This window comes from Triturus cristatus, chromosome 3_1 (assembly GCF_964204655.1).
Source record: "Triturus cristatus chromosome 3_1, aTriCri1.1, whole genome shotgun sequence".
NCBI classification, from domain to species: Eukaryota; Metazoa; Chordata; class Amphibia; order Caudata; family Salamandridae; genus Triturus; species Triturus cristatus.
The window spans coordinates 1,068,422,783-1,068,438,134 of NC_140583.1; the positions used below are offsets into that span (position 1 = coordinate 1,068,422,783).

At 45.5% G+C, this 15,352-nt stretch overlaps 1 protein-coding gene across 14 annotated transcripts in view; it reads right to left on the reverse strand.

Annotated features, from left to right (window-relative positions):
• USP2 (ubiquitin specific peptidase 2) overlaps positions 1 to 15,352 on the reverse strand; it is a 293,747-nt gene that overhangs the window by 53,281 nt on the left and 225,114 nt on the right. For all 14 annotated transcript variants that reach the window (XM_085645929.1, XM_085645936.1, XM_085645935.1 and 11 more), the window contains one exon: positions 2,379 to 2,429. In XM_085645929.1, coding sequence (XP_085502055.1) covers positions 2,379 to 2,429 — 51 coding nt within the window. The remainder of the gene's footprint in view (positions 1 to 2,378; positions 2,430 to 15,352) is intronic.

Sequence of the window (15,352 nt, forward strand, 5' to 3'; positions counted from 1 at the left end):
CTTGGCAGTGCGAGCGTCCTCCACCAGTGCCCTGTCAGGTACGCAGTAGTCTTGACAGGGAAAGTTTCCTTCAGCGCTATATGACTCCAGCAGTGTAAGCTTCCCCCAACAGTGCACTGTCAGCTCTGTGGGCCGCTAGCCGTGTGAGTTTTTCACAGCAGTGCACTGTCAGAGCTGCAGTGCACTTGGCAATGCGAGCGTCCTCCAGCAGTGCCCTTTCAGAGCTGCATGGCCTTTGGCAGTGCGAGCTTCCTCCAGCAGTGCACTGTCAGAGCTGCAGTGCCTTTGGCAGTGCGAGCTTCCTGCAGCAGGCCCCTGTCAGAGCTGCATGGCCTTTGGCAGTGCGAGCTTCCTCCAGCAGTCCCCTGTCAGAGCTGCATGGCCTTTGGCAGTGCGAGCTTCCTCCAGCAGTCCCCTGTCAGAGCTGCAGTGCCTTTGGCAGTGCGAGCTTCCTCCAGCAGTCCCCTGTCAGAGCTGCATGGCCTTTGGCAGTGCGAGCTTCCTCCAGCAGTCTCCTGTCAGAGCTGCAGAGCCCTTGGCAGCGCGAGCGTCCTCCACCAGTGCCCTGTCAGGTACGCAGTAGCCTTGACAAGGAAAGTTTCCTTCAGCGCTATATGACTCCAGCAGTGTAAGCTTCCCCCAACAGTGCACTGTCAGCTCTGTGGGCCGCTAGCCGTGTGAGTTTTTCACAGCAGTGCACTGTCAGAGCTGCAGTGCACTTGGCAGTGCGAGCTTCCTCCAGCAGGCCCCTGTCAGAGCTGCATGGCCTTTGGCAGTGCGAGCTTCCTCCAGCAGTACCCTGTCAGAGCTGCAGTGCCTTTGGCAGTGCGAGCTTCCTCCAGCAGGCCCCTGTGAGAGCTGCATGGCCTTTGGCAGTGCGAGCTTCCTCCAGCAGTCCCCTGTCAGAGCTGAAGTGCCTTTGGCAGTGCGAGCTTCCTCCAGCAGTCCCCTGTCAGAGCTGCAGAGCCCTTGGCAGCGCGAGCGTCCTCCACCAGTGCCCTGTCAGGTACGCAGTAGCCTTGACAGGGAAAGTTTCCTTCAGCGCTATATGACTCCAGCAGTGTAAGCTTCCCCCAACAGTGCACTGTCAGCTCTGTGGGGCCCTAGCCGTGTGAGTTTTTCACAGCAGTGCACTGTCAGAGCTGCAGTGCACTTGGCAGTGCGAGCGTCCTCCAGCAGTGCCCTGTCACAGTTTAAGTGCCCTTGGCAGTGCAAGCTTCCACCAGCAGTGCACTGTCAGAGCTGCAGTGCCCTTGGCAGTCCGAGTTTTCACCCGCTGTGCACTGTCACAACTTCAGCCCCCTTGAAAGGGGTTGTTTCCAGGGGTGTAGCTTCAGGGGGTGTTTGGGGTGTTACACCACCCCTAGTAAATGTATTTTCCGACAAATAGTTGGGTTCAGGTGCTTTCAGCCAGGTATGGTGAGATGTCTTTCGGAGTCCACCAGAAATTGCTCCCTACACACAGACAAAACTGCACACACAATCTCGCACTCTCTGTTTTGAAAGTACTAAAAAATATTGGTTATTTTACAAAATATTGTGTTTTCTCTCAATCTTCATTCCTTTCCCTTTCCACTGCCCAAAAGGCCTCTCTCATGTAGTGGCGTCGCCCCACTGTTTTTTGCAGTGAAAGACAGAAAATAAAATGAATAAAATTATAATAACTTGCATTATTAGCATTTTATTTTCTCCTACTTCTGTCCACAGCTGTGCATGAGGGGGCGGGGGCAGAGGAGGGGTGGTTGCACCCTCTTAAAGTGCACAATGACTGCTTGGACGGCCCTCTCGGGCCGCCCAAAACATTCATGGGCAAATCGCATGTTCTCCATGCAGGCTGTATCGCAGCCTACATGGAGAACATGCCCAGGCCTCCAGTCAGCGCCTGAGCACCGAAAAACAGCGCTCAGACCAAACACAACGCTGCTAAGGCAGCGTTGTGATTGGCTGACTGGGAGCCTGGGTGTGCCTTCTGTGGCCGACTGAGAGCGAGGGAGGACTACGGAGGAGAGACGGGTAATGAACCGGCAAAAAGCTACCTTTTTAATTTTAAAAATTCTTAGCCACTTTCCCCGCATCCTACCCCCCTCCCGCCCCAGCCCCCCTACCTCTGATCAGTGCCAGCCACATCTGCTCTACGGCACCCTGCTGGTCGTACACTGTATTCAAACTTGATATACCAACCTGATTGTCGGAAATCCTGAAGCTCACCCCCCCACAGTCTTACAGACCAAGCTACGCCCCCAGTAGTTTACCCCAGCGTTATAAGACCCTAGCAGTGTGAGTTTTCCCCAGCAGTGCCCTGTCACACACACACAACAGATCCACCAGAATATGTTTCTCGTCCGGCATCATTCGCTGCTGCAGGGTCAGGCACTCACCGTGTTCCCGAGGTTCCGGAGACCCACCAGCCCCTGCGCTGCCTTCGAATTCTGCAAGAGAAAACATCAGAGAAAGGGAGTCAGTGAAGTGGTTCCAGAGTCTACAGGCCATGCCTCTTGCCAAACCAAAAGGCATCTTTAGCTTTCAAAAGAATATCTACTATACATGCTTTACAATGGTTTGGTTTTGGCCCAAAGGTTATTTCATATGTCAAATTATTATATACTGCTCCAAAAAAAGCATGTGTGTTTGTTAATGGTCTCTTCTCCCCATATTTTCACCTGCAAAGAGGTACGCGCCAGGGATGCCCCCTCTCGCCATTACTTATTCTATTATGCTTAGAACCCTTCCTTGAACGTATTAGAAACAACCCCCTTATCACTGGTGTTAAATTGAAATCTCATCAAATTAAACTTTCTGCATATGCAGACGATATCCTTATCTATATGTCTAATCCTATCTCCTCATTACCACCTTTTTTTTTTTTACAAGACATGTCATTATTTTCTAAAGTCTCAGGTTATAAACTAAATTTCTCCAAGACTGAGATTTTACCTTTGAATTATTATGTTATCAGTATATGTTTGATTCAACCAATTTTACATGGTGCCCTCAAAAAATTAAATATTTAGGAACATGGATCTCCGCTAACATTCATGAAACGTTGTCCTGCAATTTTACTGCTCTAAAACTTAAAATTACCAATTTATTGTCCTCTTGGTCCCCATTATTTTTGTCGTTGTGGGGCAGACTTGATACCATTAAAATGATGATTGTTCCCCAGATATTATTCATAATTTCAATGTTACCATTGAAAATACACAACTATTATTTTACACAGATTAATTCTATATGTACTAAATTTTTATGGAATAATAAGAGTGCACGAATTACCTTATCTAAATTGTTTCATCCTAAAACTGAAGGTGGTGTTCGATTTCCTGATTTTAGATTATATCATAATACTTTTTTAATTCGTGGATTCTATGCTATGTCTAAAGATTATCAAGATTCACCTAGACCATCTTGGGTTACTGTTGAATGTTCATTGTTAAATGATTTTTTTTATGACCAATTGTACTTTTATCTCTAAATACACAGTTTTGAAATATTCTCAACATCTTTTACATACACTTTTCTTTAAGGGTTTTGACAAATATCAATCTTTCCTAGCCTCCTCAATATGGTTTAATAAATACATTACGTTTCGTCACAAATCATTTTACTACAAACATTGGAGAGAAAAGGGCATTTTTTATGTTAATCAACTGATTGTTAATAATTTGATTTTGCCCTTTCATCAACTGCAGGAGAAATTTAATCTCCCCGATTCATATATTCAGCAATATCACACTCTAGTTCCAGCTCTTCAGACCTGTTTACAAAACTTTATATCTAACCCAGTACCAATTACATTCACACCTGATACTCCCCTTTACCAAATTTCTAGTGACACAATTCCAAGTGCTTCCTTTATATATACAAATGTATCTTACCTACTTGCACATGGAATACATCTCATGGTGAGTTAGAATGGGAACAGGACATATCTCAAACACTCTCTATTCCTCAATGGGATAAATTGTGGCAAAAACTTTTCAAGACTTCCAAGGCTGCAAATATCACACAATCCTTATATTTTATTTTTAATAGAGTTGTTATTACACCCCTCCTCCTTCATAAATTCAATCAATCCATCTCTCCATCTTGTTGGTATTGCTCTACTGCTGAAGGATCTTTAATAAATTTACTTTACTATTGTCCTAAAGTTCTTGCCTTTTGGAAAGCTGTTTGGTCAAAATGTTTTTCAATCTTTTCATATGATGTTCAATTTAACATCCACAATGTATTTTTAGGTACTCTGTCTCCTGATTTTGACCAAATTGTTTCCAAATCTATTTTATTGGATTTGTTTATTGCTGTTGCTTTTAAGGTTATACTAATATGCTGGAAAGACAATTCTAAATTATCCTTTTTAGCCTGGTGGAATTTAATATGTGATGAATATAGAATTGCTTCGGTATCCCATTCATCTATCCATCTAAAAATTTAATCTGATCTACTATGGCTACCGTTTACTACTTATCTATCTTCACACTCATCTTTCTTATAATTTCCTCTTTTATTTTTAGTTTCTTCTTTTCCTTTTTTCTTTTCCTTTCTTTACTTTATCTTTCTCCTCCATATTTCTTCCCTCTTTCTTCTTTTTTTATAATAAAACCCAATAATTGTATTATTCTCTTATCTATTTATATTAGAACACAGTATTTTACTATAATGTTCAGTTCTAAAATTGTTCTTAGGTGTATTATGACATGTATAAGCAATCTTCTGATTTCATATTTTTTATCTTATTTTTTTAGATTGTAGTACTATATAATTTTTGTTATATATTTACTCTTCGGAACGCAATATTATATTTGAATTTATATGTTCTTTCTCTTAAATAAAAATTATTTAACAACAAAAAAAAAAAAGAATATCTACTTATTGGCAAGAAATTCCTACAATTTCTCTTCGGTCCTGCTGGCGTCCTGTGGTGACTCTCTCTCTCCTTGCGGGACCCCCTCTCCTCTCATGCCTTTGCTGCCAGCAGTTTCTCTCTCATGTCATCCTAGTGCAGCCAGCAAAAGCTTCCCAGCAACCTCCTGCTGCCAGCAGACCACCTTCCTGCCAGCAGTATCACCCAGACCGTCCTCCTGCCAGCAGTATCACCCAAACCACCCTCTTGCTGCCAGTGGTATCACCCAGACCATTCTCCTGCCAGCAGTATCACCCAGACAACCCTCTTTCTGCCAGCAGTATCACCCAGACCACCCTCCTGCTGCCAGCGGTATCACCCAGACTCCTCCTGCTGCCAGCGGGATCAGCCACCCTCCTGCTGCTTGCAGTATCACCCAGACCACCCTCCTGCTGCCAGTGGTATCACCCAGACTCCTCCTGCTGCTTGCAGTATCTCCCAGACCACCGTACAGTACCCATTTCGTACCCTATTTAAGTCAGCAGTACTGCAGCATCGCCACACTAAAGTGATCAAGGAACCTAAAGGGTCCTCCTGTAGCCAGACATACCTCAACCTTCTGAAGTCAGTAATATTACCACCCCCCCTCCCCCCCCCCCACCCCACACACACAGGGGCGTAAACAGGGTTTAATTCGAGCCGGTGGGCCCACCAGCACTTTTTTTGTGTCAGATATTCCCCAAGAGCAAGAGAGGGGAAAACACACAAGTGGGAAAGAAGAAGGAGGGGAAGATGAAAAACTGTAAACAAGGGAGAAAGCAGGAACCAAGCATGAGTGAGACATAGGGGCAGGGAGTGTCTGGGAGTGGATTGAAGAGACATGATGTGGATTCAACACTATGCAGCCCTGTTATTCAGCAGGGAACATTTAATAGCACTGACTGCTGTCTTTTGAGCAATGCTTTGGGCACCGGCACTCATTATGTTACAAATTAAGCACGGGCATAAGGCTGGTTCCAGCAGCCCCTGCGGCACTGGGGGTCTCCCAACCCTTTAAGGGGGCCCCATTCAGCCCAAGGTAAATTAAAATATATGAGATATGGAAGACTGCGGGTTTCTCATCACATACTGGGGGCGGTGGGGCATCATTTGGCGTTTTACCTCTGCCCCCCTCACCCTCTTGCTGCCAGCAATGGTGCGGACTCACCATTCCACAGTCAGCACCCCTTATGGCGCCTATATCTTAAATTGAAAAGTTCAGAGATTCCTCTTTCCTTCGCCCTTTATGTGTAGAATATAATTTCATAGATCTTCTAACACAGACCAATGGCACCTTCTGCTCCACCCACAGCCTCCCCTGCTCGGATCTCTCTCGCAGTGCTTAATTTGAGCCGGTGGTACACGGTGCTCCGCACCGGCACTTGGCTGCCACATGGTGACGTTCTTTATGTCATTTTAAACGGAACACAAAAACAGTTCTTTACTAATTCAATATACATAGTAAACTTCTAATACCTAACTCGCAAGCCATTCTTATAGCTTCGGGGGCCTTGCACAGTCCGCATTGTCGCACTTGTAGCAGTGTGATGGTTAGGGGTTGTGTAGGTACTGCCATTGGCAGCGCTGGCAGGGACAATGTGTGTCCTCCTGAGGAGGGCCCTGGCCCGTATGTGTTTTACAAATGAAGCCCTGCTCTCTCGCCGCCTCCCCTGCCCCCATGTATGATAAGGATGGGCCTGACCTGCTGGAGTGCTTGGTTATCCTCCGCCTGCAGCGCAGATACGCTGACCACGGTTATGTAATGTGCCTGTACGCATCCCATGCTTACCTAAGCACCCTCTGATCACCTGCCACTGCGTGGAACTCCATGAACTCTGCAAAGCGCCCCCGCTGCCCTCACGGGCACTGCCCACCAATAACCCTGGAAGAACGTGTTATCACAGTCCAGCAGTTTCATAAGACTGTAAACAGCAGGTGTTACTCAGTACGCATTTCATCACCTGTGGCAGGATGACAAGACAAGTTGCATTGCTGCCGTAGTGTCATTAACCCACGCAGGTATGTGAACTGCTGCCTGCGCTAAGTGTCCCTGCCTCTCACTGCCACGCGCTGGGTTCATGCCCCTGCAGCAGAGGTTTGTGTGTGTTTCCGTCAGTCCTAGACTTCGATCATTTTAAGATAATCACAGGCTTAATGCGTTTGCTGCTGAAGGTTGCCTGTTATCTAAAGGCCTGAATCCTGGTAACAAAGTTCAACAGGTTATCTACCTGCTGCATAGATCTGGGTGCAACATACAGGGCATAAGTTTGAATCTAGGCGGTGCTGACTTCAACTTTCGTCCTTCTGAGGTCGATAAAATTGGCACCATTGAGATACGAGGTAAATTAACCACTGTTATTAAGTATCAAGGAACAATTCAGCCTGTGTACCGTACTCTATACATTATCATACTCAGTATAATTATTCTCATAGAAATGGGGTGTCCAACGTATGTTCCTGAGGGTCTGATCCTCATCAGATTTTCAGGATGCCCACACATGAAAAATAAAATTACATGGTCTGTGGGGAGGAATTCAGCAAGCAGAACACTTTCATATCTGTGTTTGTCTCCTGTATCTCCCATCCAGCCGTGAGGCTGCAGAGTTTTTCAAGCATTAGTGGTGTTTTTGTCCTGACGCTCTCTTGAGTCACAACAAGCACTGACAAAGCCAATAGGACTCACCTATGCGAGAGTTATTGGCTTTGCCAATGTTTTTTTTTTACCCGTGTTGTGCAACAGTGCGGTGCTGATATGATATGAGCTGTCATGGCATGGTATGATATGGTAAGGCCTACCACTGTATAGTATGTTATGGTGTGGCCTGTCATTGTATAGTGTGGTATGGGATGGGATGGGGTGGCATAGTATGGTATGGTATTGTTTGGTATGGTATGGCCTGTTGTATATTATGGTATGGTATGGCCTGTCATTGTATAGTATAGTATGGCATGGGCTCTCATTGCACTGTCTGATAAGCTACAGCCTATGTTATGGTATGGTATTTTATGGTAAGGTATGGTAGGATCAGGGCTACTAGAATTATGTGATTCTGTAGCTGTGGAATTATTTGTATGATTATGGATTTAATGCATTTGCCACATAATCCATCACCTGCTGCATAATCTGCAGATTCCAACAAAACATTTTTTCTAGCTCAAACGGATCAAAATTTACAAACAAATTCGGCAACATGTGTCCCTTTGCACTGGAAGGCCTTTTGCAATGGTTGACTTGTCACCTTTCAGTTGCTTATTGCTGCATTCAGGTGATAAATTGGTAATACGATTAAATATTTTCCCCACACAGTATTACCATGTTTAAAAATGAAACATAATGAAGTAACACTATCATAAAATCTGCTACATTACGCTGCATAATTTGCCTTTTCTTGACTCAATTTGGGAGGGAGAGGACCAAAGGCAACACGGAAGGACATGCATGTCATACACCAAAAACAACACAATTCAGAAGAATATAATGATCACACACACAGTTCGAAAATAAACTTTCTCTGCCACAGTGAAGCGTGTTTGAAGCAGGAGAGGGAGCGGGACGGAAATTGATGGCCCACAAAGAGATGCTGTATTATCATGGATTGCTTCCTCCCAAAATAAAGAAATAGGGCAGCCGTCAAGAGTGAGCAGCAGGACACTCAGTGGGACAAAAAGCAGTGCTATGGCAATGTGCCTAGGGAGGTACAATCAAAGAGGAAATAAATCCAGCACACTATAAACAAATAGAAGCACAGCAATAAGAGTGATGATGAAGCCAACCAATGGTAAGCAATGGGCGGGCTCTAAGCCCCCTTTACACTAACCAAATGTCTCTCAAGCTACAGCCCATGTGCTGTCCCAGGCAAGACCTAAAAGCCCAGACTGCTCCTGCAAATCGCACGGAGATTCGGAGTAGCTTGCAGAAATCCCAAAAGCGTACAAAAAAACATGTTGATTAGGCAGCTGTGTTCCTGCAGCCAACCCTCCTGCAGTCTAAAATAACAGTCTTGTTACTAGTTAAGCCTGGGCAGAGTTCGCAGAGTTTTACTCCCGGAACTCCTCAAAGTGCCAGAAAAACGTTGTCGTGCTTCACAGAGTTCCACCAGGGGCGGAGTCTGTTAAGTTGTGCTGCTTGCACTGATCTTTAGCCCCAGGAGTGTTCCCTGCGCTGTAAAATCAGCGCAAACATCACCACGCGTCTCGCCAGAGGTCGCTGCTGCTTTCTGCCGCTCAAGTAGACATTTTACTTGAGTGGCAGCTTCCTCAACGCATATGGCAGATTTCTCAACGCGAGCGGTCGTGACCTGCCGTGAACGCCCACGATCAGAAATCTCGCCAGGAGGAGGTCTAGTGGGTTATTTTATCTCACAAGTGCTCACCAATTTACCGTTGGCGAGCCGCTTGAGGAAAAAAACACTCCGCTCCACGTCACTTCGTGGAGTTTTTCGGAACTCCGCCCGGAGCTCAGAGTGGGCAAAACTCTGCGAACTCTGCCGGCGGAGCAGAATTCTTCACCCACCCCTAGTTACTAGCCCTACTGTAGAGATGAATGCACCCTTATACACTCACCACCTGCGGTCAGCAATACCTTCCCTCTTTGCCCACCCTTGAGCATCCTGCAACTCCACCCCCTTCACTTACCCTGCTACAGCCAGTAGAGTCTCTTACAATTTTCAAAGTGCTACTCTCAACAATATCTTCCTGCTCACCCTTTTGCAGCCAGTAATCCCTCACCTGCATGCAACAATGGATCCGCGTCCACCCCCCAGAGTCACAAGTACCTTGTGCAAGGGCCCTCTGGCAGCCAGCAGGAGCTCCCCACTAACCCCCTTTTAGCAAGAGTCTCACAATGCTGCAGTTACCAATACCTCTGCGTATCCTACTGCACGGGCAACAACACCAATCACCTCCGCTTCCTGCGACAACCACTACCTGACATGACCTCCTGTTGCCAAAAAGATCGGTCCCTCCCCCACGATCTACCAGCATTACCAGTCCACCAACCCCCCACGATCTACCAGCATTACCAGTCCACCAACCCCTCTACTGCTGGCTGCACCTCTGTCATCACAGGAGTTTGTGCAGCCCAGAGCTGCCTGCGGGGGGATATTTGGGAACGCCGCTCTAGCTAAGAGCATAATGTGTCCATACATCAGACTCAAAGTCGAGCCAATTTACAGATACCATGAACAGCACCTTTGTATTTTTATTTACAATATGTAACCCGAGTAATTGCTGCTATTTTGTTTACATATTCCCCTGTATATCATTTACTCTTTTTTATCGTTACAATGTACTTTTAAGTACTTTTTTATGAGTCTCGTGTTATTCGGTTGTGCTCGCTCTGTAAACTGCTCTGACACCTTTGGGTCGTGTTTGCTATATAAAACTCAAATAAAATAAATAAAATAGAAACACTGACGATTCTCAGTAAACTAATAATGGGAAGCGCTCAACTTCCCTAGATAAAAATAAATACAAAAAACAATCCGGGTATTTGAAATCATTGCAAGACACCACATGTGAACCATCTCCATGTCATGCATGAATTACATAACAAGCTAATGCCTACGCCTTTTAACCTGAACCCGTGACTGCACATTTCACCTCTGTCCTGTAATTCTCCCTCTCCCGGGCTAAACCTTACTGAACTCTCCCTACCGGTTTCAACCAGTCAGCAGGAACAAGCATGTCCCAAAACGCGTAGATTTATACCATGACACTACCCCATTCAATTACACCGTGTACTAGGACAGCTAATGATGGGAGTGGCAAACACACTCGGCTGCATGCTCCCCTTTTACATCCAAATCGCAAAGATAACATCAAGGAAGCAAAACAATCCATAACTGAAGCACCTGCACCAATTGGCACTAACAGCTAACTTCCCTACGTCTATAAACATGCAACTAATCGGTCTAGAAATCACTAATACGCGTGCCTCAATTTACGGCTACCTGAAATAATTTCAACTATCTCTAGAAACTGCTTCTGGGCTCCACAGAATAGAGTGTTATTAACTGGCAAAGGGCTTCGATGCCTTCCAGGGGTAGTAAGCGCTGTACAAATGTACAATGCAATGCACGGCTTGGCAGTTTGGCTACCTTTTCAGAAATGTTTGGGGGTTTTCTTACATTTTTTGATGTATTCTGTTGGAGTGCAGGACTCCAGGGATTTCCGGATTACCAAATACGCAAAGTAGGCACCGGCCTAGGGGCCCCACTCATTTTAGCGGCCCATGACAACGGATCAAAATACAATTTAAGGTACATAAACCAGAGACATCAAATTCACATAACAGTTTGTCTCTCAATAGCTCATCTTCTGGCAGCTGTCAGTCTGTGAAAAAATCCGGGGTATTGGAGATACATTTTTTTTTTTTTGGGGGGGAGGGGGGGGGGAGGGGGGGAAGGGGGGTGGGGTTAGAAATTTCGGCATCTTAGGGGGCCTCCACTGGGTTAAATCCGACAGTGACTCTCGGACCAAGGCTGCCTTTGAAGGCCCTCTGGGCTTGTGGTTGGCATTAGTAAGCCACAAGCGCGGGAAAATCCATTGGTGGGCACTGGCTCAAAGCAGTGACAGAGCAAGAGACTCAGGGACTGTAACCACCACCCAACCATTACCTTCCTGTTCCGCTCCCTAATGAAGCAAGGACGCTGAAAACCGCTGAGCTGCAAAGTCTGTAAACCTTTAAAAGTGTTGAATGACAGACGGGTCCCCAAAGGTCTTGTAGTGGTTTGTCACATCATCCGTTTACATTAGTTAGAGACAGACACTGGATAATGGTTAGTGGCCTTGGCTAACAAGTTGTCAAAGGTCGCCTTGCACTCCTAAGTTAAGATGGGCAAACGTACAGTATCGCAAGCGATCAGGTTTGGGCTGTTTACCATTGCAGTTAGGAATTTGTAGAAAGTCCCTTGCAGAAACCCCTGCAATTGGCTCAAGAGCCTTCTTGCTAACAGTCTTACCCAGTGAGTAAAATCATTGGTAAACGATTTCTACACTAGATAAAGCACATCATTTAGAATAAACAATGTTTAACAATATAACACATTGTTGTGTAATTCATTGATTGGTTACAGCTGACCATAACCAGTTACTGAAACTGTCCGCGTAATTTCTCCTCCAAGTATTATCTCAGGGCCTCCTTTTCTGACTCAGAAAGAGAATAAATCCGACCAAATGGAACTACCGGTCCTGGTTCTAAAGGAATGGTGCAGTCGCACTCTCGGTGTGGTGGTGAAGACACCTCCTTATGTTTTTGAAAAAGAGATGGGTATGCTTGGTAAGGAGCCCTTGGAGGAAGTTGATTAAACTATTGTCATTCGTGGAGAAACAGAACTAGTAACAAAGATTATGACGGATCATCCATGGAATTCCTAGTATTAATATTAGGAGAAGCGATAAGGTCAAAAGACACAATCTCTCAATGTATTCCCATGGTCAATTTCATAGGTGCTGTCATTTCCTTAACCGGGTCAGATGCGGGGGAAGGCCCATCCACGGTTTGCACTTGTTCAGGAATATCTTTGGTGATCTGGAAAATCTTCCTTTCCTGAGCCCAGTCAGAATCCAGACACACACCACTGGCCCCACTATCAAGAAGAGCCAAGATTTGCTCGACTTGCACTGCAGGAAGTTCCAACGGCATGGGCAAAAGGAACAAGGAGACTTTAATATCTCCTGAGAAAAACAATCAAAAGGTTCGCAGAGGTTCCCATCTTTTGTCCTTTTAAAAAGGACAGGATCTGGCATTTCCCAACACCGTTTGAGGTCGGACTGGACAAGCACAATGTTCAGGTGTGCCACAGTATAGACACAGCCCAATCTTCACCGATGCTCTTTTTCTGACTCTGAGACGGGTCCAGGGAAAGACCTGTTTGCATGGGCTCTTTACTAGCAGAGGCAAATGGTTCTTCTGGAATAGTCTCTCGTTTTCTGATCAGGATTTGAACTCCCCCTGTGTTACGAGATATTCGTAACCTGTGTTTCTCAAATCGATGTTCTCGCAGCCGGTGTTCAATAGTTGCCACAACTACAGTAGAAGATACTGGACCACGATTTTGTCTGTGCCGTACACTGCTGTATTAGATGACCCCTCGAGCCTCAAAGTAAAGAGCCTGTCATGCTCACTGCGTCTTTGCAAATTGTAGGAGACATTCTGTTGATAAAGTACAATGAGTTGTGAGGATTTACCACGGCCTCACGGTTTAATGCATTTTTTTTTTCCGACTCCAAGACATTCAGGCTGTTAAAGTGGAGCTTACTGACTGAAGTATACTTACAGATTTCCACACAGAATTAAAGTTATTTGTCTTGGAACTTGCCTCTTTGCGCCTTACGGGTTTTTTTGGGAGAACCAGTGGATTGGCAATATTGCCCTGAGGAAGCCTTTGTAAGGTGAAACGCGTTGCCTGCGTTTTTGTACCTACTAGTTATGATTTGTGCTGATTGTTAAATTATACTCAGATGTGTTCGTTGCCTCTCTTCTTTGTGTTACAAACACACAAGCGGATATGCCTGCCCAACGTAACAAGTTCAACAAAAGTCAATGGAAGATAGCAGTGCTTGAAAAGAAGAGCACAACCAGTTTAGGCACAAAACAGGTCCACAATGTTGCAGTCCCCCCTGGCAGATACAACAAAACCCAAACAACCAACCGCAGCACAAACCTGCATGATGTCATATTGAAAAATGTTACTATCAAGAGAAAGCACCACATTATCCCAAATATCAACAAAATCCTTGTGGATCTAAACTCAGCATGGCATCAACTACTGCTCGGAGAATCAAGGTGATAGATTACAACGTTGCGGCACTACAAGAGACTGAGCATTGGGCTGTTGTCAAATGCTGAAGTTTTTCAAAATGCAATCCAAGAGGTACAGTTTGGAATATATGGAATCATGAACACCAGTGATGAAATCCTCATATAGCCCTCCAGGATAGCCGAGCACCTCAGGTGTCTGACGGCCACACTGCAATGAAAGCAGGTTCTGCGTTCGTGTTACTCCCACGAAAAGTTGAATATCTGAAGGTTGCATCCAAGCCTTTGGATATGTATTCTCCACTCAAAGCATCAGTGTGGACACCAGTAAAGGTGATGACATCTGTAATGCTTCTCCTCCCTAAAGCAAAACAGAAGTAAGTAGATTCCTGGGAGTGGCGCGTTATTGTGGACAATTTATCCGGCCACTCCCGACAAAGCCTCCCTGCAACCTGAGCAACCCATCAGCCGTGTGATTAAAAGTGGATGCCAGCCCTGCAGGACTAGGAGCCATTTTACAGTTAGAACATTCTGGGGACTAATAGGGAAAAATGGCATGTGCAAGCTGACCATTGCTGAATTATGAGAAAAACTACTCCCAGGTAGAGAAGAAAACAATTGCAATAAAGTGGGGATGCATCGGCATTGGAATCCGCTGCGAAGGTTAAAGAATTGGGCTCTTCGCTTTGAGAAAATACAGCTTCACAGCCCAGTCCAGGCCATGGTCCATTCATTTCACAGACTACCTTTATGGTCATCCAATAGCTCACAAGAAATTCAACGACGACCCATCGATGTGGAGGACTCCTTGTGCCCAGTGGTACCGAGTGCCGGCCTGTGGGGGCATTTTGATGCTTTCAGAAGAAAATCCACGTTTGCAGCTAACAACAGAGGCGTTAAAGTAGAAGTCCTGGAAGATATTTCTTGTAGGTTATTAAAAAAAGATGAGGATGCCGTGCTGACACTAGCAACACTGTGAAAGGACTTTCATGAATGCAGCTCTTCTGGAGATGGTTTGTGTTGCAAGGTGACAATATTACAACCTTGTGTGAACTCCAGCATTGAGGGGTACAGCTCGTACATCAAGGGGACCAAAGAATGGCAAACACGAAAGTGTGGCAAAGAGAAGACGTGATTCACAGGATCGATGTGCTACCTGAAGATACAGTGAGCAGTTGTCAACTATGCCGGACAACAGAAGCAGGAGTTCTACCAACCCCAGTGATCACTGATGACGAATGTGGGGTACCCTTGCCCAAGGTCAGCACAGACCTTTGTCTTCTGATCCCAGGTGCCATACATGGATACACGCTCCAAATACCCGGGCATAGAAACAATCCGGCATAACTCCTTATTACATGGTAGGTCACAGCTAGAAAGGTGCGGGAGGTGTATGGACTCACAGCAGACATTAACACGGACATTGGTCTGATGCTCCATGGGTTTCAGTTTAAGAAATATTTGAAAGCGCTTGAAAAAGACCACCATATAATCACACTGAGATGGTACAAAGCCAATGGTGAAGTAGAACGCTTCAAGAGGACACTACATAAAATCCACAGCAGCATTGTGGGGCAAAGGGAGAATATAGACTGAAAAATCCACAAATTTCTGCGGGTATCTCAAAACAACCCGCACTGCACCATACAGTGCACTCCAGCATCTATTTTGTTTGGACATGCCAGCCGGCATACCATACCAGCAGCTCCTCT